The 25,237-nt window shown below is 40.5% G+C and overlaps 3 protein-coding genes across 3 annotated transcripts; all 3 read left to right on the top strand.

Annotated features, from left to right (window-relative positions):
• Window positions 1-728: 728 nt before the first annotated feature.
• plpp6 (phospholipid phosphatase 6) lies at window positions 729-13,527 on the top strand. Its single transcript, XM_022195826.2, has 2 exons — window positions 729-1,392; window positions 9,443-13,527. Exons 1-2 carry the CDS (start codon window positions 900-902, stop codon window positions 9,808-9,810), a joined length of 861 nt encoding a protein of 286 aa, XP_022051518.1. The 5' UTR covers window positions 729-899; the 3' UTR covers window positions 9,811-13,527.
• Window positions 13,528-13,663: 136 nt separating this feature from the next.
• Window positions 13,664-19,975, top strand: LOC110952323 (flavin-containing monooxygenase 5-like). Its single transcript, XM_022195830.2, has 10 exons — window positions 13,664-15,565; window positions 15,706-15,894; window positions 15,997-16,162; window positions 16,302-16,444; window positions 16,534-16,733; window positions 16,834-16,969; window positions 17,060-17,279; window positions 17,378-17,450; window positions 18,892-19,144; window positions 19,251-19,975. Exons 1-10 carry the CDS (start codon window positions 15,434-15,436, stop codon window positions 19,398-19,400), a joined length of 1,662 nt encoding a protein of 553 aa, XP_022051522.1. The 5' UTR covers window positions 13,664-15,433; the 3' UTR covers window positions 19,401-19,975.
• An 84-nt stretch (window positions 19,976-20,059) lies between these two features.
• On the top strand, window positions 20,060-25,203 carry LOC110952322 (flavin-containing monooxygenase 5-like). Its single transcript, XM_022195828.2, has 11 exons — window positions 20,060-21,261; window positions 21,575-21,732; window positions 21,912-22,100; window positions 22,183-22,348; window positions 22,436-22,578; window positions 22,751-22,950; window positions 23,381-23,614; window positions 24,002-24,123; window positions 24,196-24,268; window positions 24,388-24,457; window positions 24,543-25,203. The coding sequence occupies exons 2-11, from the start codon at window positions 21,601-21,603 to the stop codon at window positions 24,903-24,905; spliced, it is 1,692 nt and encodes a 563-aa protein (XP_022051520.1). The 5' UTR covers window positions 20,060-21,261; window positions 21,575-21,600; the 3' UTR covers window positions 24,906-25,203.
• Window positions 25,204-25,237: the final 34 nt, after the last annotated feature.

Below are 25,237 nucleotides of genomic sequence, written 5' to 3'. Positions count from 1 at the left end.
AATATAATCCCTGCTGACTCACGCATATAAGCATTATTCGCTCTTTTGTGTCTTGTTTTGGGACATTAACCTCTTTACATGTACACGTGGATGCTTTTCACATCAGTAATAAATAAATTAATAAAACCCCGGACTTCGATAGTTCGTATTTCAGACAAATTCCGTCTCTTCCTTAAAACTTTCTGTACATTTAAAATATGGCACATATATCTATGTTTTGAGATGACAAACACACATGTCCCACATGTTAAGGGGGACATATCACCTGTGAAACCTCTGTAAACTTTTCCTATGCATATACTGTTGACCAAAAAGTATATGAAAAACATCAATTAACAAAACAAACAAAAAATACTTAATTCTAGTCAAATAAAGCTATATATTTGTAACTATTTGCAAAGGGTTTACAATTTTACAGCAAACAAATTGGGCTTACTGATAAGTAAGTTGTGAAATGGGTAATTTAAAAATGGAAAAACTCGACATTCATCACGAAAGCATTTCAGAAATAATCATACAGATGGTACCCTTATGAATGGTAGTGGCTTAGACAACGTATGAATAATATATAAAAAATACCATTTAAATATATTTTCAATGAATAATAGTGTGATATGATAGAAATAGCAACAAGCAGCTTTATTTACAGAAAAACGCTTCCAACATTTATTTTTACGTGTACATTTTTAAATAAAACTCGGTTTCCCAGGTTCCTTTGCAATCAGAACAACAAAGATGGCGATTCAGCTTGGTGTTCCTGGACGTGATATGAATTGTCAAACGTACAACAGATGAACTAACGAAGCGACAACCGGCACGGCACTGCAGAAAACTCTCCACTGCGGTGAAACTACACGACCACACAACTGCCAACGTCGTAGCGTACAGTAACGGACAAAATGCCGTCTCCGAAAGCTAAAAACCCCGGTCGAAGCGGAGGGAGCCCGGTGCTCGGCAGCTCCAACGGCCGCTACGAGTTCATGTCGCTGACGAAGCCGCTGAACCGCTCCTCGCCGCCTCACCTGCTCCAGCGGCAGGGCTCCGATCCGACCACCGCCCGCCTCCGAGCTTCGGAGAGCCCCACTCGGCGTCGGGGCTCCAGCTCCTCCACGGGCTCGGCGAGCGGTCAGGGGCTGCCGGAAGAGGACGGTATACGGCTTAACCCGTCCTTCATCCGCGTCGCGCTCAGCTCGCTGCTCGCCATCGACCTGTGGCTGTCCAAGCGGCTCGGGGTTTGCGCCTGTGAGGACTCGTCCTGGGGCAGTGTGCGTCCCCTGATGAAGCTCATAGAGATATCTGGACATGGCATCCCCTGGCTGGCCGGTACCGCCTACTGCCTGTACAAGAGTGACAGTGCTGCAGGGCAAGAAGTCATGCTCAACCTTCTTATGGGTAAAACTACTCTGCTGGTTATGTTGTTCCATGTGTTGTCACATTGTTCTTCTTAAATGGCATGCAAACACACAGAAATCTTTATAAATAGCTGTGCAGGTAGATCTCTAGGTACCACAGAGATGCAGTATTACTTGTCACACCCCCCATGCACAGCTCTTTTATGAACGCTAACCTCAGCTATAGAACACTTAACCCACATCCTCTAACATCACTGGTATTATTCTGACACATTTTTCTCCATTAGTGCAGGAGATGTCATCTGTTCTTTATTCTAGCATCTCTGATCGCAGTCTTGTCTCGTCACTTCTTGGTTATGACCTGCTCTACATGTTGCTCCACATGTCCTGCTTTATATTTTTCTGTGTTTGTGTCAGCCACCTGAGGAAACAGATGAATGGCTCTTACTCTGATGTAGTGGAAACTGGATAGCTGTGTTGTCACGGTGTTTTTTCTTCTTTAGTGGTGTGCAAACAAAGAAAAACCTTTAGCAATAGCTATACAGATAGGTCTCGATGTACCATGCAGAAATACTTGGTGGCACGGCCCCCCATCTCCTCCCAGGTCCTAATTTGCTATTCACAGCTGTTTTATCAAAGCTTCCATTACCTACAGAAGATCAAACCCACCTAACTTAACGTTACTGTTCATTTTCTGCTGGCTTGTCACATGAATGCCTGATTCCATTGCTAGTTTTAGTCCAGCCTCTTACTTTCTTGGTTTTAACCTCCTCTATGTGTTGCTTCATGTGTCTTGCATTATATTTTTCCATATTTGTGTCAGCCAGCTTACAGTGTGCTGAGGAAACAGGTGAATGCTAGTAATGTAGAAGTGGTACAGTTTGGATTGCAAATGCAGAATGATCTGAGTTCTTGTGCAGAGACTTCTCTGTGCCTTCGATGGGAGTTTCTGTGACTGACGCTTTCTAAATCCACATGAAGGAAATGCAGAACTGTGAAGAAGAGCTGCAACAAAAGCTGTTGAAGTAGTCGCCATCTGTTTTGAAAATTTGTTCCTCCGTGTGTGGTCACTGTGTTTCTTCTTCTGAAATAACATGCAGACACACACAAGCCTTATCAACAGCTATGCAAACAGATCTACAGATACAAGAGAGGTTCTGCAGTACTTGGTGTCTCAAACCCCTTGTTACTGCCAGGTCCTGATTTGCCAAGCACAACTCTTTTATCAGAGCTAACTTTAGCTATGAAAGACTAAACCCACCTCCATTAACATTACTGTTAATTTCCTGAGTGGCCTGTCAGTGCTATCATCTCAGATGGAAATGTTTTCCAGCTCTGATTGCAGCTCCGTCTCTTCATTTATTAGTTTTAATCTACTCTACATGTCCCGCGTTGTTTTCTTTACATCTTTGTGTCAGCCAGCTGAGGAAACAGGTGAATGCTTCTAACTCTGAAATGGTGCAAATTGGATAGCTGGGTTGTCACTCTTCATTAATGGCACACAGAAAGCTCTATCAATAGCTATGCAGACAGGTCTCTAGGTATTATGCAGCATTACTTGGTGGCATGGCCCCCCCAGCTCCTCCCAGCTCCTGATTTAACATGCGCAGCTGCTTCATCACAGCTTACCTCATCCGCAGAAGACTTTCCCCAGCTAACACAACATCACATGTTCATTTTCTGACACATTTTACCCCATCAGTGCAGGAGATACCAGCTGTTCTTCATTCTGGCATCTGTTATTGCCGTCTCTCCTCTGTAATTATTGGTATTAAACCTGCTTTACATGTTGCTCCACGTGCCCTGCATTATATTCTTCCATACTTGTGTCAATTAATAACACGTTTTCCTCCATCAGTGCTGGAATCTCATGGAGATGTGTTCTCTTCTTCATTCTGGCCTTGTTCCTACTCTACATGTTGCACCACGTGTCCTGCTTTATATTGTTCCATATACACACGTGGACAAAATTGTTGGTACCCCTCAGTTAAAGAAGGAAAAACCCACAATTCTCACTGAAATCACTTGAAACTCACAAAAGTAACAATAAATAAAAATTTATTGAAAATTAAATAATCAAAAACAGCCATTACTTTTGAATTGTTGATTAACATAATTATTTAAAAAAACAAACTAATGAAACAGGCCTGGACAAAAATGATGGTACCTCTATAAAAGATTGAAAACTATTTGACCAGAGTGACATGATTAACTCAGGTGTGTCATTTAATTGACATCACAGGTGTTTCCAAACTCATAATCAGTCAGTCTGCCTATTTAAAGGGAGACAAGTAGTCACCCTGCTGTTTGGTGAAAAGGTGTGTACCACACTGAACATGGACAACAGAAAGCGAAGGAGAGAATTGTCCCAGGACATCCGAAAAAAAATTATAGACAAACATCTTAAAGGTAAAGGCTATAAGACCATCTCTAAACAGCTTGAAGTTCCTGTGACAACAGTGGCTCATATTATTCAGAAGTTCAAGACCCACGGGACAGTAGCCAACCTCCCTGGACGTGGCCGCAAGAGGAAAATTGATGACAAATTGAAGAGACGGATCGTTGGAATTGTATCCAAAGAGCCCAGAGCAACCTCCAAAGAAATTAAAGGTGAACTCCAAGGCCAAGGTACATCAGTGTCAGATCGCACCATTCGTCGTTGTTTGAGCCAAAGTGGACTTCATGGGAGACGACCAAGGAGGACACCACTGCTGAAAAAAACTCATAAAAAAGCCAGACTGGAATTTGCAAAAATGCATGTTGACAAGCCACAAAGCTTCTGGGAGAATGTCCTTTGGACAGATGAGACCAAACTGGAGCTTTTTGGTAAGGCACATCAACTCTATGTTCATAGACTCAAAAACCAAGCATACGAAGAAAAGAACACTGTCCCTACGGTGAAACATGGAGGAGGCTCAGTAATGTTTTGGGACTGCTTTGCTGCATCTGGCACAGGGTGTCTTGAAAGTGTGCAAGGTACGATGAAATCTGAAGACTATCAAGGCATTCTGGAGAGAAATGTGCTGCCTCGTGTCAGAAAGCTTGGTCTCAGTCGCAGGTCATGGGTCTTCCAACAGGACAACGATCCAAAACACACAGCCAAAAACACCCAAGAATGGCTGAGAGAAAAGCGTTGGACTATTCTAAAGTGGCCTTCTATGAGCCCAGATCTGAATCCCATTGAACATATGTGGAAGGAGCTGAAACATGCCATTTGGAGAAGACACCCATCAAACCTGAGACAACTGGAGCTGTTTGCTCATGAGGAGTGGGCCAAAATACCTGTTGACAGCTGCAGAACGCTCATTGACAAATACAGAAATCGTTTAATTGCAGTGATTGCCTCAAAAGGTTGTGCAACAAAATATTAAGTTATGGGTACCATCATTTTTGTTCAGCCCTATTTCATTAGTTTGTTTTTTTAAAATAATTATGTTAATCAACAATTCAAAAGTGATGGCTGATTTTGATTATTTAATTTTCAATAAATTTTTATTTATTGTTACTTTTGTGAGTTTCAAGTGATTTCAGTGAGAATTGTGGGTTTTTCCTTCTTTAACTGAGGGGTACCAACAATTTTGTCCACGTGTGTATGTGTCAGCCAGCTAAGGAAACAGGTGAATGCTTGTAACTCTGAAACGTTGCAGGTTGAATAGCTGTGTGAAATGTAGAATAATCTTGTGCTGAGACTTCTCTGTGCCTTAAGAAAGAGTCTCTTTGACTGACACTTTCTAAAGCCACACAAAGGAAATATAGGAAAGAGAAATAGAGCTGCATCAAGAGCTGTTAAAGTAGTGACTGTTCTTAACATCCGTGTGTTATCACCCTGTTTCTTGCTCTATAATGGCAGAGAAACCTTTATCAATAGCTATGCAGAGAGGTCTCTAGGTACCACGGACAAAGGTTGTTTTGCAGCATTAGATAGTATCACAGCCCTCCTGAGCTTCCATCTTAACGGCTCCTTTTTCGCAGCTCACATCACCTATAGAAGACCGCCTGTCTTGACATGACTGTTAATTTTATGACACTTTCTATCTAGTCCGTCATTGCTGGCATCTCACATGGAGGTGTCTGATTCTGGCCTTGTTCCATCTCTGATTGCAGTCTCCTCTCTTAAATTTTTAGTTTTAATCTATTGTCCATGTTGTTCCACCTCTCCTGCATTACATTTTTTCTATACTTGTGTCAGCTGGCTTAGGAAACAGGTGAATGCTTGGAACTCAGTAATGGTGCAGTTTGCCCTCAGAGGGAATCTGCGTGACTCATGCTTTGTGAAGAAACACAAAGGAAATATCTGACAGTAAAGTAGGGCTGCAACACGTAATTGATGTCAGCTATGCAAGTGATCGTCATCTGTTTTCAAAATCACCTCCTCCATGTGTTGCCACTCTGAAATAGCATGCAGACACACAGAAGCCTTTATAACTATCTGTGCACCACAGAGATGCTCGTCCCAGGTCCTGATTTGCTTTGCACAGCTCCTTTATTACAGTTCACATCCCCTATAGAACACAGCCCACCTACCATAACATCACTAGCAGTTTTCTGATACATTTTCCTCCGCTCATTGCTGACAGGGGCTCATGTGGAGATGTCATCTGTTTTTATTCTGGCATCTCTGGTTGCAAACTCAGAAGGGGTGACCTTTTCATTTCTTGGTCTTGATCTCCTATATATGTTGCTGCACATCTTCAGCATTCTATTAAAAGAAATAAATAACAGTTGCAGGTGAGCAGGGAAAACCGGTGAATGCTTCGAACTGTGAAATGGTGCGAATTGGATAGCTGTGTGGATTGATCTGAGGACTTCTCTGTGCCCTCAGAGGGAGTCTGGTTCATGCTTTGTGAAGCCACATGAATGAATTATATGGCGGTGAAATAGGGCTACAGTGCTAAATTGATTAGCTGTCAACTGTTAAAGTAACTGCGAGATATTTTCAAAATCAGATTGATTCTGTTTTTCAGAAAAAAGTCCAAATTCTCTGCCTCCAGCTTTTAAAATTTGAGTATTTTCTGGTTTCTTTACTGCTCTATGAAAGCACCTAAATATATATTTGTTTTGGGGACAAAAACAAGACATTTGAGGATGTTACCTTGAGCTTTGGGATACACTGACATTTTTCATCTTTTTGTGACTTTTTATAGGTAGTTGATTAATTGGAAGAATAAAAGAAATGAGCTGTACACTAAAGAGGTGGGGCAGAGTCTAAAATCCAAGGCGCCAACACAAGGTGCAGCAAGTGCAGATGAGAGTATTTTGCAGCATACTTAGTAATCTAGCAAAGGCTGGTCTTTGGACTGTAGATTAATTCATGAATAGCACCTCTTATTTAAATTGTGTCAGTTATAAAAGCAATAAATATGTGTGGTGCAAGGTCACACTTTGTACCCAGATATGTCTGTAGAGGTCTATTGTTTGCTCAGAGATATCAACCCATTATGTCATTTTTATCTGAATATATTTTTATTATGCATCTTACTTGATACAACCTTCTGTAGTCTGTCTTATTTAATGTTTTTCTTGCAGTGTGTGATAATTGCAGTGGCACAGCAATATTAAACTGAATTTCCTAGGATTTGAACAAAGCAAGCCCTTTCATGACATCTAGTTGGCCTTTGGCAAAGTGTGAAGAACAATTTTCACTAATTTATGACCAATTTTTCAGGGATCAGTTGTCAGAAACTGAATGAATCCATTTTTTTTGTCTTCGTAATATGATGGATCCAACAAAAGCTTTTTTTTTAAGAGGCACAGATTGTTGAATAGGACCTTCCCTAGTTTCCTCTTTCTGTTTTCGAGAGATACAGCTGCACTAGATACTTACTCTGAAGTTTTCAGATAAATAATTAATTTTGCCCCTAAAAATCTTTCAGTGGTAAAAATAATATTTGCCGGTCAGCCCTCCCATATGCGTGATGTCAGACGGAAAGCAGCAGCCTCTTGTCTTCAACAGTTTCTTTCTGCTTTAAACTAGACCACCATTAATCACCAGGGGGCTATTTTTAGAGCGCACTAAATTAGGTAATATAAATAAACCAGCTAAGTACTAAGAAAGACACAGTTTAACGTCAATAAGTCCCTGGATAAACAAAATCACTGTTGCTACAAGACTGTGGTGAGGGCCAAACGCTTCCCTCAAATCTAAAAGAGCGTTTTAAGACAAACAACAGGCTGCAGTTTGATGCTGCCCATGCTGTAAGAAATGCTCGTACCTGAAGTCTTTGTACACTCTGATTATAGACTGCAGCTTTTAGTTAGCAGTAAGGAAGAAAATGCACTGTTGCGCGTTCATCATGCTGAAATCCTTTTATCTGATTGCCAGCAGCGATTGGCTCGGTGCCACCTGACTGTTGCATTAAATTTTCAACACTGTAGCTCTGGAGAGCTCATAAATCTGTTGCTAAAAAATCTGAATACATGCTGAGATGCAACTTCTTCAGCTACCCTTTTATCTAACTATGATGTTCAAAGGAGATTTCTTTCACTTTTGTCACACTGGATAACCCTTTGTTGCACTTTCTGTAATGCAAACAACAAATGTTGTGTGTGCGTGTTTTAAATACACATTCAGCATGTATTCTAATCCAGACAGATAAGAATATTTGATACAACCTAGATCTGCAACTATTAAATGAATCGTCTTCTTACTTTTCAAAACGCTGGTCGACGCTTTTCACCATTTTTGGACGTTTTACAAAGCAACTAACTTAATTAATCAAGAAAATGGACAGATTAATCGACAATTAACGGTTAGCTGCAGCCCTAATACATATCATTTTGAGTCATATACTATTAATATTAACTAAATATGCAAACATTCAGTTTTTCTGTCTCAGTGCCTCAAGGATTCAAGATTTTAGTTTTCTTTGTCACATGCTCATAGAGTAAGTGCAGTAAAAAGCACACTAACTGTTCTTCAAGACTGTGTAATAACACAATAAGACACTATAAAAGAACATTCTTTAAAAACAATAAAAAAAATAGAACCAGTCTAGAACCATATACTTTGACTTTGCTTGTCGTCATTGGCCGTTTGTTCCAGACGCACCTACTTTATAGATTCGAAAATCCTGGTTAAATGGACAACAGCTTTGGCAGAGTGTAGACTGTTACAGATCCTTGGAAGGTTTAACATTTTGACTTGCCATGTAGGAAAAGCACAGTTACATTATTGAAGGCTAAATTCAAAGATCCTGGTGTTCATGCTGCTTCACTGTCACACTGTAAAGGAGGAGGCCACGCTTGGTTTTATTAGTAGCTCTTGTGTCTGCTTTGGAAAGGTTCTGTAGCAGTTATTGATTACACACGCTTTTGACAAGAGCCTGTTAATAAATACCAACAGCAAAACGTGATTAACAGCATGCACCGGTGTCTGTCACTGTGTTGTTGCTGCCACCAGATGCTGCCAAAGTGAAGAATTTGAAACCCCGTGTCCTGTACACAGCTCAGATAATTTAGCTGGACACGTTTTTCCTTTCTGGTTAGAAAACTGTACTCTGTATATGTGGTCAGGTTAGCTATGCTATATGGTTGTATTTATGTAGCGCTTTTATCTAAATCGCTTTACATGATATGTCGCATTTACCCATTCACACACACATTCACACACTGATGGTGGGAGCTGCCATGCAAGGCGCTAACCACGACCCATCAGGAGCAATTAGGGGTTCGGTGTCTTGCTCAGGGACACCTCGACATGAGCTCGACGGGCCGAGGATCGAACCGGCAACCTTCCAGTTACAAGACGGCCACTCTACCCACTGAGCCATGCCGCCCCTTCATTAGTTATTCATATATAATATATAATACCACAGAACACGTAAGCCTGTAGTGATATAACAGCATCATATGATTACCAGACACCATCACCACTCTCAGATACCTATTTTTTAGGCTCTCAATGCCATCAGTGTTCTTGTGGTTGTGATGTATGTGTGTACCAGGGATGTAAAAGTAGTCTCTCTCATCGCTGATACAGCATATCCCCTCTTTTTTCCTCTAAATATTTCCTGGTTTATATCCGCTTCATTCTGGTTGCGTGCAGTTTGTGTTGCTGTTTTTGTAACACCTCTCCTCCTTCGTCCCTGCAGGCCTGCTGCTGGACCTGATCCTGGTCGGCGTTGTTAAGGCGGTGGTGCGTCGGCGTCGGCCAGCCCATAACCGCATGGACATGTTTGCCACCTTTTCCGTGGATCGCTATTCCTTCCCGTCCGGCCACGCCACCCGTGCCGCCCTGTGTGGGCGTTTCCTGCTGGCCCACCTGGTGCTGGCCGCCCCGCTGAGGGTCCTGGTGCTGCTGTGGGCGGGTCTGGTCGGGCTGAGCCGAGTGCTGCTGGGCAGACACAACGTGACTGATGTGGTGTTTGGCTTCTGGATGGGCTACTGCCAGTACAACCTGGTGGAGATGCTGTGGCTCTCACCTCAAACCCTGCAAGGGCTGCTGGGACAGTTAGCTTAACCTTAAGCACTGAAGTAGGAGGAGACGTGGGGGTTTACATCTTGATTGTGAGAGCACCTGCACATCTTTTAGACTGGTATCTGAGTGAAATTATCGTTGGACGAGAGAGGAGAGCTCTATCAACACACAGTTTGCTTCTTCTGTTAACTGACACTTCCATCTATCTTTGCCTCTCATTCTAAGGTAGCAACTAGCCTGCCAATATTAAGTCGTACATGATTTTAGTCACAACAAACCAGAAGGGAACAAATTTGATCAGTTTACCTCCTGATGCCACCTCACTCACCTCTGCCACCTCACTGGCCTGATCCAAGGAAACGATATGAAGTCAACTCTTTCCACTTTTATGGGTGTTGAACACTAAGTTTACTTTTTACGATAAGGAGACATAAGTGCAGTTTGATGCCCTTTTGACTTGCAGATTTGTCTGGATATCATCAGTGACTTTATATCACGGAGGAGTCAAATATTTGATAAATAATTTGAATTTACAATAGAAAAGTAATATGCTTTGACTTAAACTGCAGGTTTTACGCTTTGATCAATGCACGACCAAACAGCCGTAAGTAAATGAAAATCAGTCATTAATGGAAGAACCTGCATAATTCTGATCTGTATCCTGATTTTTAAATTTCCTGCTCAGAATGTCAGAATACTCAGCTGGTCATGAACAAAGGGTTCACAGAGTCATATTTGTCTAAGTAGTTTAAACAAATGCATTAAGTAGACACTTATCAGGAGCATTTACTTCCTCAAGCAATGTTCATAACAGCGAGTGTTATACCTGCTCAGCTTCTTTAGGATGATTTCTAAAGACCAATCTTGAAGTCTGTGTCCTTAAAGCACCCTCTTTACTACTGATCTGATAGGATTAGATATTACATTGTTCAAAGTATACACACCTAAACACTTCAGCGTTATCTAACTGTATCGTGTTTTTTTTTTTTTCTTTTGCACAACCGCCGTTTTATTAATTATCAACCAAAACAACTCCTGTAAGTGACAACCAATCAGCTCTGACTGAGTAGATTTGGCACTTAGCCACATTGTTATCCGGTCATCTGAGGTTACTTCCAGGAATTTGCAAATATAAGGTTGTCACATCAGATATGCTTGGATAATTATTATGAAACATATCGTGTATCTGTTTTATTTAAAGTGTTTATGCAGGGAAGACAACGGTGATGTGATTTTGTGGGTTTGAGGTTGAAAAAAAGTCATCAGTTAAAAAATAAAACTGGCATTTCAGATGATGCAATGAGGCTGAAGTCTGACATAGTGTGCAGTACCTTTGTCTATATTAGGAAGGAAGACTGCATTTTAAATTGACTAGATTACAGTGGTACATACTGTATATTTACAAAAAAAGACCGTTTTCTCTACTTGATAGTAAAAGAGTCACAGATTTGGTGTTTTGAATTTATGAAAGATTGTAAATTTACTACACGTGAGTTGTCAGTTTCATTTATTAGACAGAAAAAAAACTATATTTGTAGAGCAGAAAGTGGAGGTCAAAGAAACCCACAGCATTTATATTTGACAAAACTAACCCAATAACTGAAGATACGATCAGCTGAGGTTTTAATTGAACAGAAATATGGTGACTTTCTTTCATCCAACCCAACAATATTCCAAGAATTTTTTTTTTTTTTTCCGTTTACCACTAATCTGAACACTTCAGATCTGTCAATATGAGTTATAAAATAGAGATACACCTAAAACCTGGACATGTGTAAATACCAGAAATGTGTTAAATTGGCACTGACTTAAAACAGATGAAGAACCAAAGCAGCTATCATCATTGTTCAATCTAAGACCAAGAAAATATCACTTGAATCTTGCTCATTACAATCTTGTTTAAATCTTACACTGTGAAATCATTCCTAAATATCCTAACATTTTAACCTTCTATTTTTTTTAAATGTTGCCGCTGTATTTTCAAAAATTGCAATAATTTTAGCTATACGGACTAGGATAGATGATAATTAGAAGATGTTTTTGACACAGCAGCAAGTAGTTTGTTGGCAACGAGTTTGGGTGGATGAAGATGTTTTGACTAATTTGCTATGCAGTGATCTGGTGTGCTGCCCGAATGTTTTGTGATCTACTGTCTATGTGGTACAGTTTTGTGGACATTCTTGCAATTGCAAAAGAACAAAAATGGCATCATATCGCCTGTGCTAGCTAATGCGGTGTCACATGGCCCTGTATGACAAATTCCAGTTGGATAGCTTGTGATTTTAATCTTTTGACATGCGCTTGCATAAAGTTTTGCACTAATGTTCAGCTGAAGATTCGCAAAGGCAATAATATGTGAAGATGCGACATGTCTTCCTGCAGTAAATATTTGACTTGTTCTCAGCCTTGTGCTTCGACTGCAGCACATATGTTTGGATACAAATCTGTCGGACTTGGGATTTTACATTTCCTATTCCCCAGACACCATGTTTGCTTGTTTGATATGTAATCCATGAACTGTCCCACTCACCAGCTGGTGGACGGAGATCCAACAATAACAATAAACTGGCGCCAGTGGTGAAGGTTTTGTAACCTAGAAGTGTCTTTGATGTTAGCACTGTCATGGAGGAGTGTAAGCATGTGTAGGATTGTGTAAAGAGTTGTAGTTTTGTGTCCTTACATGTGCTGGCTGACCCTCATATACTCTGCCAAATCTGAGGGGGAAAAAAAATGTTTTTTTCCCCACTTTAAGCAACAGGAAATAAGGAAACTTGGAAAGGAAATGTTGTGCATATATGGCACGTCATCTTGTCATTCGCATGGTTCACATTCTACGTTCATTCTCATCCTCGCTTGCATGACTTTTGCTGCTGTGTTGGTTTATGTTTCTGGACCACTTTGTCAGCACAGAGCAGATAATTAAATACAGCAGCTAACTTCACCGACAAACATCTTGGCACTGCCAGAAACCAGGAGCTGTTAATCTGCAGGTGCATCTTAGTTTATATCGTCATATATGGAAATATTTAGTTGTATTTGAAACTAATAATTTCTTTAACAAAAATAAAGTTCTCTGTCTGTGCAGCTTTTACTTTTTGAGAGATTTTGGGCTGTGAACCACTTCCTGTGGCTGGTGCAGATCTAACTATTTGGTGTCAACCAAAGCAATGTAAACGACTGTTCCCATTGTCAACTGTTGTTGACTTTTTGCATACTGTGACGTCTTTCTGCAATAAACAGCCAATTATCTTCCCAGTGCCAGTGAGTGAGGTGGCAGTTCCAGGCTTTTTTTTTATTACATTACCATTCTGTTGCAAATCTAAATATGCTGGATTGTGAATTTTGTGACCAAAAGATTTTTTTACGATTTTTTGCGTCGCTGTACATTGAAATGAAGCTTAAAACTATAATATGTTGTTTATCACAGTGAGTACAGGCACTATATATTTGTGTGTGGGATAGATTTTGCACATTACATGTCACCAGTTTGTTCCCAGGTTCAGAAACTATCAAAAGACATTTTTCTGGTTTATTCAGCCTCTCAAAGATTGTCAGCAGTTGTTACATGGGTTCTTGCACATAGTCAGACACGGTATTGTTCTCTACACTCTGTTTTGCCTGCTGAAAACTATAAATAATAATGTGTGTCAACTGTATAGACCTTATTCTAATATATATACACAGTATGTCTGTATGGTCACGTGATTGCACTGTTCAATGCATTTCAGTTTGTGATTAAATGGGTTTATTCCCACAGGATTTGATTGTAATGATTTTTAATTAAATGGGGAACAAATCTGAAACTGTCTCCCGTTTCATGTATAAAACCTGCTGCTACTGACGCTTCATGCTTTTTAGGGCTTATTACCAGAATTTAGTCATCTGTGAAGCTCCTTGAACTGCTCTATTCTGCATTGAAGGTGCCACATGAATAAAATTTAATAGAATTTACCGTTGATACATAGAGTCACGTAAAATCATTGTTACTCAGTCACTTATCAGCACTCTTCAACTCCCTTTAATGATCTCAAAGGAAACTTACTGAACTTTAGTCCATCAGATTTGGGTAAACAAAGGTCATCTCTAAAGCTGCCTTTTTTGGGCAGAATCTGAAAAAAAGTGTATACCCTTAGGTTTAAAAGTCTGTGCTGTGGTGATGCTCATGCCATTTCACTGATCAGCACGCAAAGATCAAGGTAAGACGGAAAGAGGATGCATTTGTCTTTCTGTTTTTCTTTGCAGATAGCTCCTATTTTTGTATCTTAAAAAAAGTGAGATGTGTTATATAGGATGTTTGTGTGCAGATGATGAAAGAGCAACATGATTTTCAGCCTTTTATTGTTATCAAAAGATGCAAAATAGCTGGAGAATAGTTAATTGTAGCCGATTTCTACATTTTGCACTGATGCAATCACAGAATTTAAATAAGAATAACAATAACATACAGTAGGCCTTTCTGAAGTGTCAGTGCCCTCAAAGAACTGAAAGATCACAGAGGATAAAAGGGGGCTGGAGCACAATTCAACACTACTGCGTGTTCATCAGAGTCAAAGTGTTAGACAGCTGTAGGCCGCTAGATATTCAGAATATACTAGGTGTAAAATTATTAGATAATTAGTTGAAAGGGGTTTCAGACCTATTGAATGATAAATTGCTGGGTGGGAATTGTCAAAGTCCATATCCAGTTGCCACATCTCTAACTCAGGAAGTGTAAAAAGTACATAAAAGTAAGAATAAACATCTATCGGATGCGGCAGCCCGGAAGAAACAAAACATGCAATGCATTTATGTCAGAGGGCTAACATCAGTAATCACCAGCTTGCCATATACAGCTACAGTTGTAAGATTTTCTTCCCATGAAGCTTCTGATCTGCAAAGTTATGTCACCCAGTCAAAACTTGCAACTGCTAACTCTTCAAGATACCCATATTGACTGGGCTGAATTCCACTTTGAGATAACTACATTGTTCTGACCAGTTCAAATTTAATTTAGGATGTCAAATAATGAAAAAGCAGATACCTCCAATTGACTTAAATATATGTTAAACTTATATTATGAGTTGGCCAAATTAAACTTTAAAAATCTGAAACTTGAATTAAAAGTCGTCATGATTCAAATGGCAGATATCTGAGACAAAATGTATTTCAACCCTACAGACAAAAATGTTAAAACTGATGTCATTTGTCCTACGAAAAATTACAATGTAGATATCCAAAGTGTTCTTTTTGACTAGGAATAACTGAATTACATATACTACAGCCCAAATCCAGTTTAGCTAATAAGCGTTTTAACCGCCTGCTATATGTTATGTTTGACAACAGCAGAATGTTTTGTGTACGTACTGCAGTCCTGTGGTCAGATATATAAATCTTCGAGGTTCTTTTTTTTTGGCCTGACACACACCAGAGCACAGGGGCATGTCAGCATATAGACAGCATGTCTGCTACTGCAAATATATGGCAGGATTTAACTTTGTACCATCTTCAACCAATTATCCAGCAACAAATGTTCACCTGAATGCATGCATTTTCCTCTTGTCTTTGTCCAGGCTGCTTTCTTTCTGTGAGCTGAGAAGCACCTGATTCAGCAGCATTTTGTTTTTTTACACTTGAATCTGGCGCTCATCTAAACCAAATTTTTCCCTCATCTTGTTGCAGCACCATCATGGTACAGAGAGTAGCTGTGATCGGGGCCGGCCCCTCTGGTCTGGCCAGCATGAAGGCTTGTCTGGAAGAGGGCATGGTTCCAACTTGCTTTGAGAGCAGTGATGACATGGGAGGGCTGTGGAAGTTCAAGGTATTTTTTTTTTTTATAAAGTACTGACAACTATTCTATGTTTAAGCTCAAAGCCATTTATATGAAAGTGAACATGACAAAAACACCCACAGATGTAATTATTTGTCTTCTTTTTGTCCTTTAAAACTGTTTCTCTGCAGGAAGTGTCGGAGCCCAACAGGGCCAGTATCTACCGATCCCTCACCATCAACATCTCCAAAGAGATGATGTGCTACAGTGACTTCCCCATCCCCGCTGACTACCCCAACTACATGCACCATTCTAAAATCCTGAAATACTTCAGAATGTATGCAGAACACTTCAAACTACTGCAACACATTCGCTTCCAGGTAAAACAAAAAAAAGACACAGCAGGGCATTTGGTTTCAAAACTGCGCTTTGATAGATATCTTCAAAATAGTCTACTTCTGTATATTCTTGTTGTATTTTAGACCTCAGTGAAGAGAGTCAAACAGAGACCAGACTTTACTCGGACTGGTCAGTGGGAAATAGTGACTGAGAACAGAGACGGACAAGAGGAGAAGCATGTCTTCGATGCAGTTATCTGTTGCTCTGGTCACTACACCTACCCTAACCTGCCACTCAAAGATTTCCCAGGTAGGTGTTCAATCCTGCATCAAAAATGAGACAGGTTTTTATATTCTGTCTTGATATAAAAACAGCTTTCTTCCTCACACTTTGCAAAAGATTGCAGAAACAACACAAGACATGTAAACGTGATTGTACTACGTTGCAGGAATTGAGACATTTGAGGGAAAATACCTCCACAGCTGGGACTACAAGGGGCCTGAAGACATGTACCGGAAGAGAGTCGTGGTCATCGGCATCGGTAACTCAGGAGGCGACATCGCTGTAGAGACCAGCAGAGTTGCAGAGCAGGTTGAGGAGTCTTTCTGATTTGACTTTTAATACAGCGTGCTCATTTGTGATGATAATTCATGAGTTCTGTCTTTTTCTCTATTCTGCAGGTATATATGAGCACTCGTCGCGGTGCCTGGGTCGTCCGGCAGGTTTCTGACAACGGGCTGCCAGTGGACATGAAGTACAACACGCGTTTTGTCCACATCCTCTTCCAGCTGCTGCCCATCAACTTCTTAAACTGGTTTGGCGAGAAGAAACTCAATGCCATGTATGACCACACCATGTATGCCCTCAAACCCAAACACAGGCAGGCGCTCTCTTGATTTCTCATATTGTTGCTGGAGTATGAAAGCAGTACAGCCAATCACAGTAAATATCTGCTCTGCCTTTATCTGCTGCCTCCACAGGCTCTTCAGTCAGATCCCAGTGATCAACGATGACCTGCCGCTAAAGATTCTGTCTGGATCAGTCATCATCAAACCAAACGTGAAGGAAATCCGTGGCTCCACTGTGGAGTTTGACGATGGCAGCATTGTGGAAAAGGTCGGCAAACAGTCTCTTCTTGAACTTCCCCCCCAAACGTCTTTATTGACTTCCATCATCGTTTAATTCTTTCTTTCTTCCTTGTTCCAGGTGGATACCATTGTATTCGCCACAGGATACAACTACGATTTCCCCTACTTGCCAAGCAACACTATGTACAAATCTGGGCACCGTGTTGGCCTCTACAAGCATGTGTTTCCCCCAAACCTGGAGCATCCTACTCTGGCTGTTGTGGGCTTTATTCATGGCCTTGGAGCCATTATGCCTCAGGCTGAAATGCAGGCCCGCTGGGTCACACGTGTCTTCAAACGTACGTCTGCATAACCAGTTATTAGTGTAGATGCTTCCAGAGCACAAGATGGTCTTTTTACCTCTGTCTCCTGTTTTTTCTTTTCTATTACTGCTCAGGAATTAAAAAGCTGCCCTCAAACCAGGCCATGATCAAGGCAGTTGAAAATGACACAAAGGACATCGAGAAACAGTAAATATTCCATCACGTTCCTCTATGTTTTAAACCTGACTTCAATATTTCCTCTTCTTCTGTTCTATCCTGGTGGAACACATGTATGTTAATATATTTCAACTCTAAACAGGTGTACATGTCAGCAAACCATATAGTAGTCACCAAATATAAAATCCATTAGCTCTCATGACAAAAACAAGTACAATATTTAATTTTTTGTATCTGGTTTAGTCTCAACCACAGACTACATATAAAATAAGGACGTAGCCTCCAGATCTGAAAAGAGAAGAATGTGGAAGGACCTCAAACTTGCATTCTTTCTGATGAACAGCAGGAGGCGACCCCTCTGGTTGCAAAATAAGTTACACTGTACAAAAATCTATAAGAAAATTATTGTACTTTTTATTTGTTTGTCTTTTTTGCCTTAGCAAATATTTTTGTAATAGGTTTATGGTCTGTTGTTATGGCCCTATTTAGAGTAAAATAGACAATATAGAAAGGTATGTTTTATGGTAGATGTACCTCATAATTGGTAGGTTGCTAACTTCTAAATTTGCTGTCAAGCTGCATTTCATCTTTTTTCTAAATACCAAGATGGAGATGGATAAATACGCTACTAGAGACTTGAAAAGAGTAGTTTGCAAACTAATGAGTGACCTCAGAGTAGTAATGTCCATTGTTCATGTTAATTCCATGGTATCAACCAACCCCTGATTGAACTATCCTACTTTTCAAGTTGTTCAGTTCCTGCCAACCAGGAACGGACACAGCCAAATGTCATAAGATATGATATGATATGACAAATGATAAGATAAGATATGATGAGTGGCCGCCTCGCAACAGAAGGGTTGCAGTTCGATCCCCAGGCCCGTCGTGCTCATGTCGAGGTGTCCCTGAGCAAGGCACCTAACCCCTAATTGCTCCTGATGGGGCGTGGTTAGTGCCTTGCATGGCAGCTCCCGCCATCAATGTGTGAATGGGTGAATGTGTGTGCTCCAGGGGCGCTGTACCGCGGCTGACCCTGCGCTCTGACCCCCACAGATGGGAGGATATGCAAAAATCAGAATTTCCCCTTGTGGGATTAATAAGGGATATAAAATAAAATAAAATAAATAAATAAATTTTTTTAAGATGCACATGAACAACTCAATCACTAGGGGACACTGGATACAAACTCAACACAGAACAAAAACAATTAGCTTAAAGAAGGTTAATTTCTGTGGGTTCATAACACATGCTAACTGGATATATTGTTCTTAAAATATATTAATTTCTGCAGCTTTAAAGCTGCAAAATAATCATCTGCAAAACCTTTATCATTCCTGAAACAATCAATCAAAGCAGTCAAACTTACCAGAGTGCAATCCAAGAAAGCTTTATTCCTTCATTCATATTAACTTGCACTATACTTATTTCACTATTAAATCTTACATCCATTTCTCACCTGTCCTGTCAACAGCTACATTGTGTCAAAGCTGACGCCGCTGCAGGTGGACTTTGTTTCCTACTTGGACGACATTGCTGGAGAGATTGGAGTGCGACCTAGTCTCCTGTGGCTCTTCTTCACAGACTACCCGCTGTTTAAGAGGGTTTTGTGGGGACCCGTCTCTGCCTACCAGTACCGGCTGATGGGACCAGGGAAGTGGGAGGGAGCCCGCCAGGCGATCTTCACCCAGTTTGATCGGATGTACCAGCCCCTAAAAACCAGACAGGTCTGAGAATAGCACTGTTTCTTCCGCATTCTAGAAGTCTATTTTGGCGTAATATGAAACAAGATGAAAATATAAACACACACTTTTCTCTTTCCATCTCTTCCAGATGGTGGAGCAAGAGTCTTCCTTAGCTGGACGCCTGGTGAAGCTGAGTCTGACTATGATGGCTGGAGGCGCTGCTGTCTGGTATGTCCATGCTCGCAACCCAACCACCATCCCCACCCTGCTGTCCAGCCTCCGTCCACAAACAGTGTGAACACAAACAAACCAAAAAACACATCTATTGCTTCTGGATCCCTTGAAAGATCTATTTCAGTATACTTCTATTTGGGTTGTAAATTGTTGAAATCTTTAAAGGGGTCACTGTCTGAGCCGCTGATTGATGCTGCGATGTTCTTCTGTGTTCATAGGCTGTTTAAATGTCAGTCAGGAACTGTTCCTCCTAAAAATAATATCATATGCAACTACTTTACAGCATATAGTTTTGAAGAAACTCAACAAATCCTAGTTTATTTTGTTTTATAATTACATCAAAAAAGATCAGCACCTACTTGAAACATGAGAAGAAAAAATGCCAGCCATGCTGTTGTTGTTGTTGTCAACCATGCCTTACAGTGTCGCAGTGGTTTTAGTTAGTTGTATATGATCACAACTGGCATGAAATTATACAAACCTTCTCTTTAATGGCTTTCAATTTCTTTGTTTTTGTCAGATTTATTGGATTGTTAAAGGTCAAGCACAAGTAAGCTGAAATTCTGATTTAACTTTATGTCACCATGAATGTGGAGTTTGTTTCCTGTGTATATCTTGTGAATAAACTAATATATTATACATATGATCTGAATGTCATGTGTTTGCTGGGAACTCGATAAATTGCTGTGTCAAGTTGAAACTAGACTATATGAGCACTGATAGTTTTGAGGGTCTTTTTGGCCTCCTTAGCTCAGCCTTTGCTTGTTGGTGAAGTCCCTGTTGCCAGGCAACCCCATCAAAGTCTTAATCTCTGTTTACAACTGACAACCACTCACAGTGGACTATGCAATAATGCTGTAAAATCAGCTAAAGCCAGTTGTTTCTCTGAGCTTCGACCCCTGAAAGGAGCCAGGTGAGGTGGTTTAGGCATTTAGTTGGGATGTTCATCAAACACCTCAGTGTGGAGACATTACAGGCAGTGAGACCACCTATATGTCCTTTGACCTCCTTTGGATGTCCCAGAGGGAACTGAAAGAAGTAACTAATTAGGTAAATAACTAATGAGGAATTGATTCTGTCCTGAGCACTCAGTCGTTTTGTTGCCAATCTGCATAAGATCGACAACAAAAATGCATTTTCTGTAAAAAGTGAAACAATTTATCTTCTGTTGACAAAATAATGATAATTTCAAACAGAAGAATTACAATCAGTTGAAGAAGAAACCTAATTTATGTGCACATATACCTCAGAACAACACACAAAAACATAACAATGCAATTTTGATTAAAAATACTCCTAGTTCAGTCCTGGTTGTCCTCAAAAACGCATCAGGGCTCCTCTCTGAATTATGCTCCAAGTTAAAATCTACTTTACATGAATGTTATTTTTGCTACTGCACTACCTTTACTCCATTACATTTCACTTCTGCTATGCAACATTTGCCTGACAGTTTTAGTTATGTCTAAGATAAAGATTTACACAATAGGTAACATAACAAGCTTTAGAACAAACAAAACACTGTAGAAGATTAAACCAGTGGTTTGCAACCTCTGTTGGAGAGAGAGAGAGGGTATTACACTGGAAAACTAGAGATAAGCATTTCCACTTGTGTGAACAATTGTGTGAGTGGGTGTGGGCTTTATGGTAGGAATCTGTAATAATCACAGTTTGAACAGTGCATTCTTGTGAATGATTTAAAATTGGCCAACTTCAGCCTTTCCTTCATTTGTTTTTCCCTGTAAGCCAAAGCTACTTCTTCAGCACGATACAGCATTGCTCTTGAAAGCATTTGGAGATATTTCCCTTCACTGAACAGGGTTAAAGTCCTTCCTCTGCAACACTGTTTAACTGATTGGGTGACAAGCAACAGTTGTTTAACATCTGACCGCAGCTGCACAGGACTCGCAATCAGCTTACTGGAGAAGGTGAGAACAGCTGACATGTCTTTTAGATTTCAACAATAAGAACATTGTTGTTGTTGGCATATTTTTGTACATGTGCTGTTCAGCCAAAGCCAAAAATGGTCTCTAAACAAATGAGGCTAAGAAATAATTAACCCTTTGATGTGCAGTGTGGGTCAGGAGACTTCCATTTGATTTAGGTCACTTTTGCCCCATGTTGCGCATCAAAGGGTTAATGATAGAAGATACCTACACTACAGTGCTTGAGAAGTCACAAATATGTAAAACTTTGCAAAAGACAGTTGTTTTCAGACATAAAATACATTTGCTCGATTAGGTTCTTCCACGCACAAGTGCTGAGCAATGGTTGGCCGTGTGGCGATAATTGGAGCAGGCAGTTCAGGTCTGGTCTGCATCAAGACCTGCATCGATGAGGGCTTGGAGCCCGTCTGCTTTGAAAGAAGTGATGACATTGGTGGCCTGTGGAAATTCAAGGCAAGTGGTTGTACAGCTTAAGATATCACCTTACTGTTGTTGAATGTTGCATTTGTGATATACAATATGGACAGAGAGTGTGTAGTTTCTGTACAACAATCATTGACACAGCATAAAACTGTAAAATGTTCTTATCAGATCATGATGTTTTATCAGCTCTAGTGTCTCTTTGTCCACAGGAATCCCCTGAGCCAGAGCAAGCCAGTATTTACCGCTCCTTAGTGGTCAATACCTCCAAAGAGTTTATGTGTTTCAGTGATTTTCCCATGCCTGCTCACTATCCAAACTTCATGCATAACTCTCAACTGCTGCAGTACTTCAGACTCTATGCTGAGCATTTTGACTTGCTCAAACACATTAGCTTTCAGGTAACTCCTGATCCTACCCACCATTGCACATGCATTAAAGTCAAAGTTCATAATATTAATGTATGTGTTTTTATGCATGTAGACCATGGTGAAGAGCGTCACACAAAGACCAGATTTCTCTGTGTCTGGTCAGTGGGATGTAGTAACCATAAACAGGAATGGGGAGGAAGAAAAACACATTTTTGATGCAGTTCTGGTGTGTTCAGGTCACTACACACATCCAGCCTTACCACTGTCTGAATTCAAAGGTAAGGTAAACAAACACAATATTTTTATCTGCACATTTTTTGAAACTCTTGTTTTCCTCTGAGCAGTTGCATCTGTATTTTCTCCAGGACATGAGACTTTCTCTGGCCGGTGTCTTCACAGCTGGGAATATAAAGACGCAGATGACTGCAGAGGAAAGAGGGTGGTGGTGGTTGGCCTTGGCAATTCTGGAGGAGATATTGCTGCAGAGATTAGTAGATCTGCAGAGAAGGTAAGACCCAATGAGAACAGAAAAATGACAATGTCTCAATATCAGTCTTCACCTTCACACCTAAATACTAAACTGTCATATGTTTGCTAGGGCTGATAATTATATAAATATGAGGAATTGGATACAGTATTATGCATGCTATTACAGCCAGTCCTCTCATCCTCTCAAACAGACATTTCTCAGCACCCGTCAGGGTTGCTGGGTGATAGGCAGGATGTCCAGCAATGGCCTGCCTGTGGACATGACATATATCACCAGGTTCAACACCATCCTCCTACAGCTTCTTCCCAAGACTTTGTTGAACTGGGCAGCAGAGAGAACACTGAACCAGCGATATGACCACAGTCTGTACGGCCTGAAACCCAGTCACAGGTGATATACGGTGTTTTGACCTGGGAGATGTCTATTCTATTCTAAACAATGATTCTGGACCGCTGAGACTTATTTATGTGGACTTCTTTTGGGCTCCCATCACACAGCTTCAATCAACTATTCTTATTTCTGTGTTTGTTTCATTTTATTCGATTAGAGGATTTTTAATAATTGCTGAGTCTCAGACAGTTGGCAACATAGGAATCCAATGTTCAACACTTCAGCTTCACTTTGTGCTCCAGGGAATGGCAGTCAGAGCTGTACAATGAAACAGCAAAGCTTTGAGTTTACTGTTAATATTGGAATGCTAACACACTCACAACGTCAACGCCAACATGCACATGTTTAGCAGCTACTCTGCAGACAATTCACTAATACAATATTTGTAGCCAAGATACTTTGATTTTAGCTGTCTTCTTTTCTTTCACAGAATTATGGACAAAAAGCCGTTGATCAATGATGATCTTCCTCACCGAATCCTTCAGGGAACGTTAGCTATGAAGCCCAATCTAACAGGGTTCAAGGGATCAGGAGTTGTATTTGAAGATGGCACAGTGGAGGAGAACATCGATGCTGTGGTCTTTTGTACAGGTTATAATGGCACATTCCCATTCCTCCCCTCAGCTCTGTCTGAAGGACCTCATGGAGAGTTGACACTGTACAAGTAAGCTCATGGTGAATAGTAAGCGTAGCTGCTACTGGTATTATCTGAAATGTAAAGATCATCGATTCAGTAATGCACAGTTGCCATCTTCTTTGATGTTAATCACTAGTTAGTTGAAGTTACATACCTTTTTAAAATATTTTTACACAAATGTATAAATTCTGTAATTTACTCATTGCTTTTCTACAAAACACTAGATTGTGACATTTTTTTTAAAACTAAAGGGCATTTCTGATCAACCAATAACTGAACTAGATTGTAATGATAAATTTGACATATTAGATTGTCGACTATTTTTCTTAGTTTCATTCGTTTACGAATGAAAATATTAATTATTTCATGTTTACAGTATGACCACTATTCTAACAAGGTTTTCTCGTGATTCAGAAGAGCATTTCCTCCATCCCTGCAACACCCCACGCTGGCCATTATGGGTCTTTTCCAAGCTAAAGGGCCAATCATGCCTTTGGTGGAAATGCAGGCACGTTGGGCTGTTAAGGTCTTTTCAGGTAAACTCTTCATACATGCAAACACACTGGCTTAACAAAATGTGGTATCAACTGGTATGTTTTACCTTCAAGGTTTGAGCTGTCTTCCATCTGAGGAGAAAATGCTGAAAACCATTGAGTCTGACAGACGGATAAACATGCAAAGGTACACTCCATCCTCTAACTGATATTTTTTGATGACACAGCCAAATGATTCATTCATCAGTAAGTCTGGTTCATGATGTATAATACGTAAGAATCCACATCGTTGCTTTATTTTCTCAGCTACCCCAACCCACAACAGGCTGCTCTGCAGGTAGATTACATCCCATACCTGGATTTCATTGCTGGGGAGGTTGGTTCACTTCAACACTGTATAAATTTCACCATTCACATTGTGTATAAAGGAGAAAACCTTCATGATAGACTTTCAATCTCAGATAGGTGTTCGACCAAACCTCCTGAGCCTCCTTCTGAGGGATCCTGTGCTCTGGATGAAGGTCTTCTTTGGTCCCTGCACTCCTTATCAGTTTCGTCTCACTGGGCCTGGACGGTGGGCTGGAGCCCGACAGGCCATCCTCACTCAGTGGGAACGAGTTGTTCAGCCTTTCAGAACCAGAGAGGTACCAGAACCAAAGATCAGGAGATCAGTCCTGTGTTCTCTTTGGCTGCTCACATGTGGGGGAATGCTGGTAATGGCTGTGGTCTTGTTTAAAAATAAGACCATCCCAATGCTGCAAGGTGCAGCTCAGATTCTGGAGAGCAGCAAGACTTTCCTTGGGGACTTGTGGTTCACTGCATGACCAAAAATCATGATGCAAAATGTATGAATGGGCAGTTATCAAGCAACTGCTTTGTATTATTGACAAATATTTGCTATGCATTCATTGATACACAGTCCACAGGTCTGGTCTTTTGTGATGACATACAGAGACAGTTGCAGTCTTTCACTTCTGATGTAGCCCACAAATGCTGTAGTGTAGTAAAAAAATAAAAAATTAAAGTAGTTTAGAAAACATGTTCTGTTTATATGTCTGAACACATGCATGGAACAACTACAGGTTCATTTGCAGGACTGATTGTTTTGTAGCTCTATGACAGTGTGTGTATATATATATATATATATATATATATA

The sequence above is a fragment of the Acanthochromis polyacanthus genome, chromosome 4 (genome assembly GCF_021347895.1).
Source record: "Acanthochromis polyacanthus isolate Apoly-LR-REF ecotype Palm Island chromosome 4, KAUST_Apoly_ChrSc, whole genome shotgun sequence".
Lineage (NCBI taxonomy): Eukaryota > Metazoa > Chordata > Actinopteri > Pomacentridae > Acanthochromis > Acanthochromis polyacanthus.
The sequence above is the reverse complement of the archived record's forward strand: the minus strand, read 5'-3'. Positions and strand labels throughout refer to the sequence as shown.

What these genes read in the sequence shown, in the direction of transcription:
- LOC110952323 (XM_022195830.2), top strand. Translation starts at nt 15,434, where the DNA reads ATGGTACAGAGAGTAGCTGTGATCGGGGCCGGCCCCTCTGGTCTGGCC. An exon ending in GCCCTCAAACCCAAACACAG is followed by an intron (nt 16,734 to 16,833) that starts GCAGGCGCTCTC and finishes CTGCCTCCACAG; the next exon opens with GCTCTTCAGTCAGATCCCAG. An exon ending in ACAAAGGACATCGAGAAACA is followed by an intron (nt 17,451 to 18,891) that starts GTAAATATTCCA and finishes TCCTGTCAACAG; the next exon opens with CTACATTGTGTCAAAGCTGA.
- LOC110952322 (XM_022195828.2), top strand. Translation starts at nt 21,601, where the DNA reads ATGGTTGGCCGTGTGGCGATAATTGGAGCAGGCAGTTCAGGTCTGGTC. An exon ending in GTGGCCTGTGGAAATTCAAG is followed by an intron (nt 21,733 to 21,911) that starts GCAAGTGGTTGT and finishes CTTTGTCCACAG; the next exon opens with GAATCCCCTGAGCCAGAGCA. An exon ending in AGACGGATAAACATGCAAAG is followed by an intron (nt 24,269 to 24,387) that starts GTACACTCCATC and finishes TTATTTTCTCAG; the next exon opens with CTACCCCAACCCACAACAGG.
- plpp6 (XM_022195826.2), top strand. Translation starts at nt 900, where the DNA reads ATGCCGTCTCCGAAAGCTAAAAACCCCGGTCGAAGCGGAGGGAGCCCG. An exon ending in CATGCTCAACCTTCTTATGG is followed by an intron (nt 1,393 to 9,442) that starts GTAAAACTACTC and finishes TCGTCCCTGCAG; the next exon opens with GCCTGCTGCTGGACCTGATC.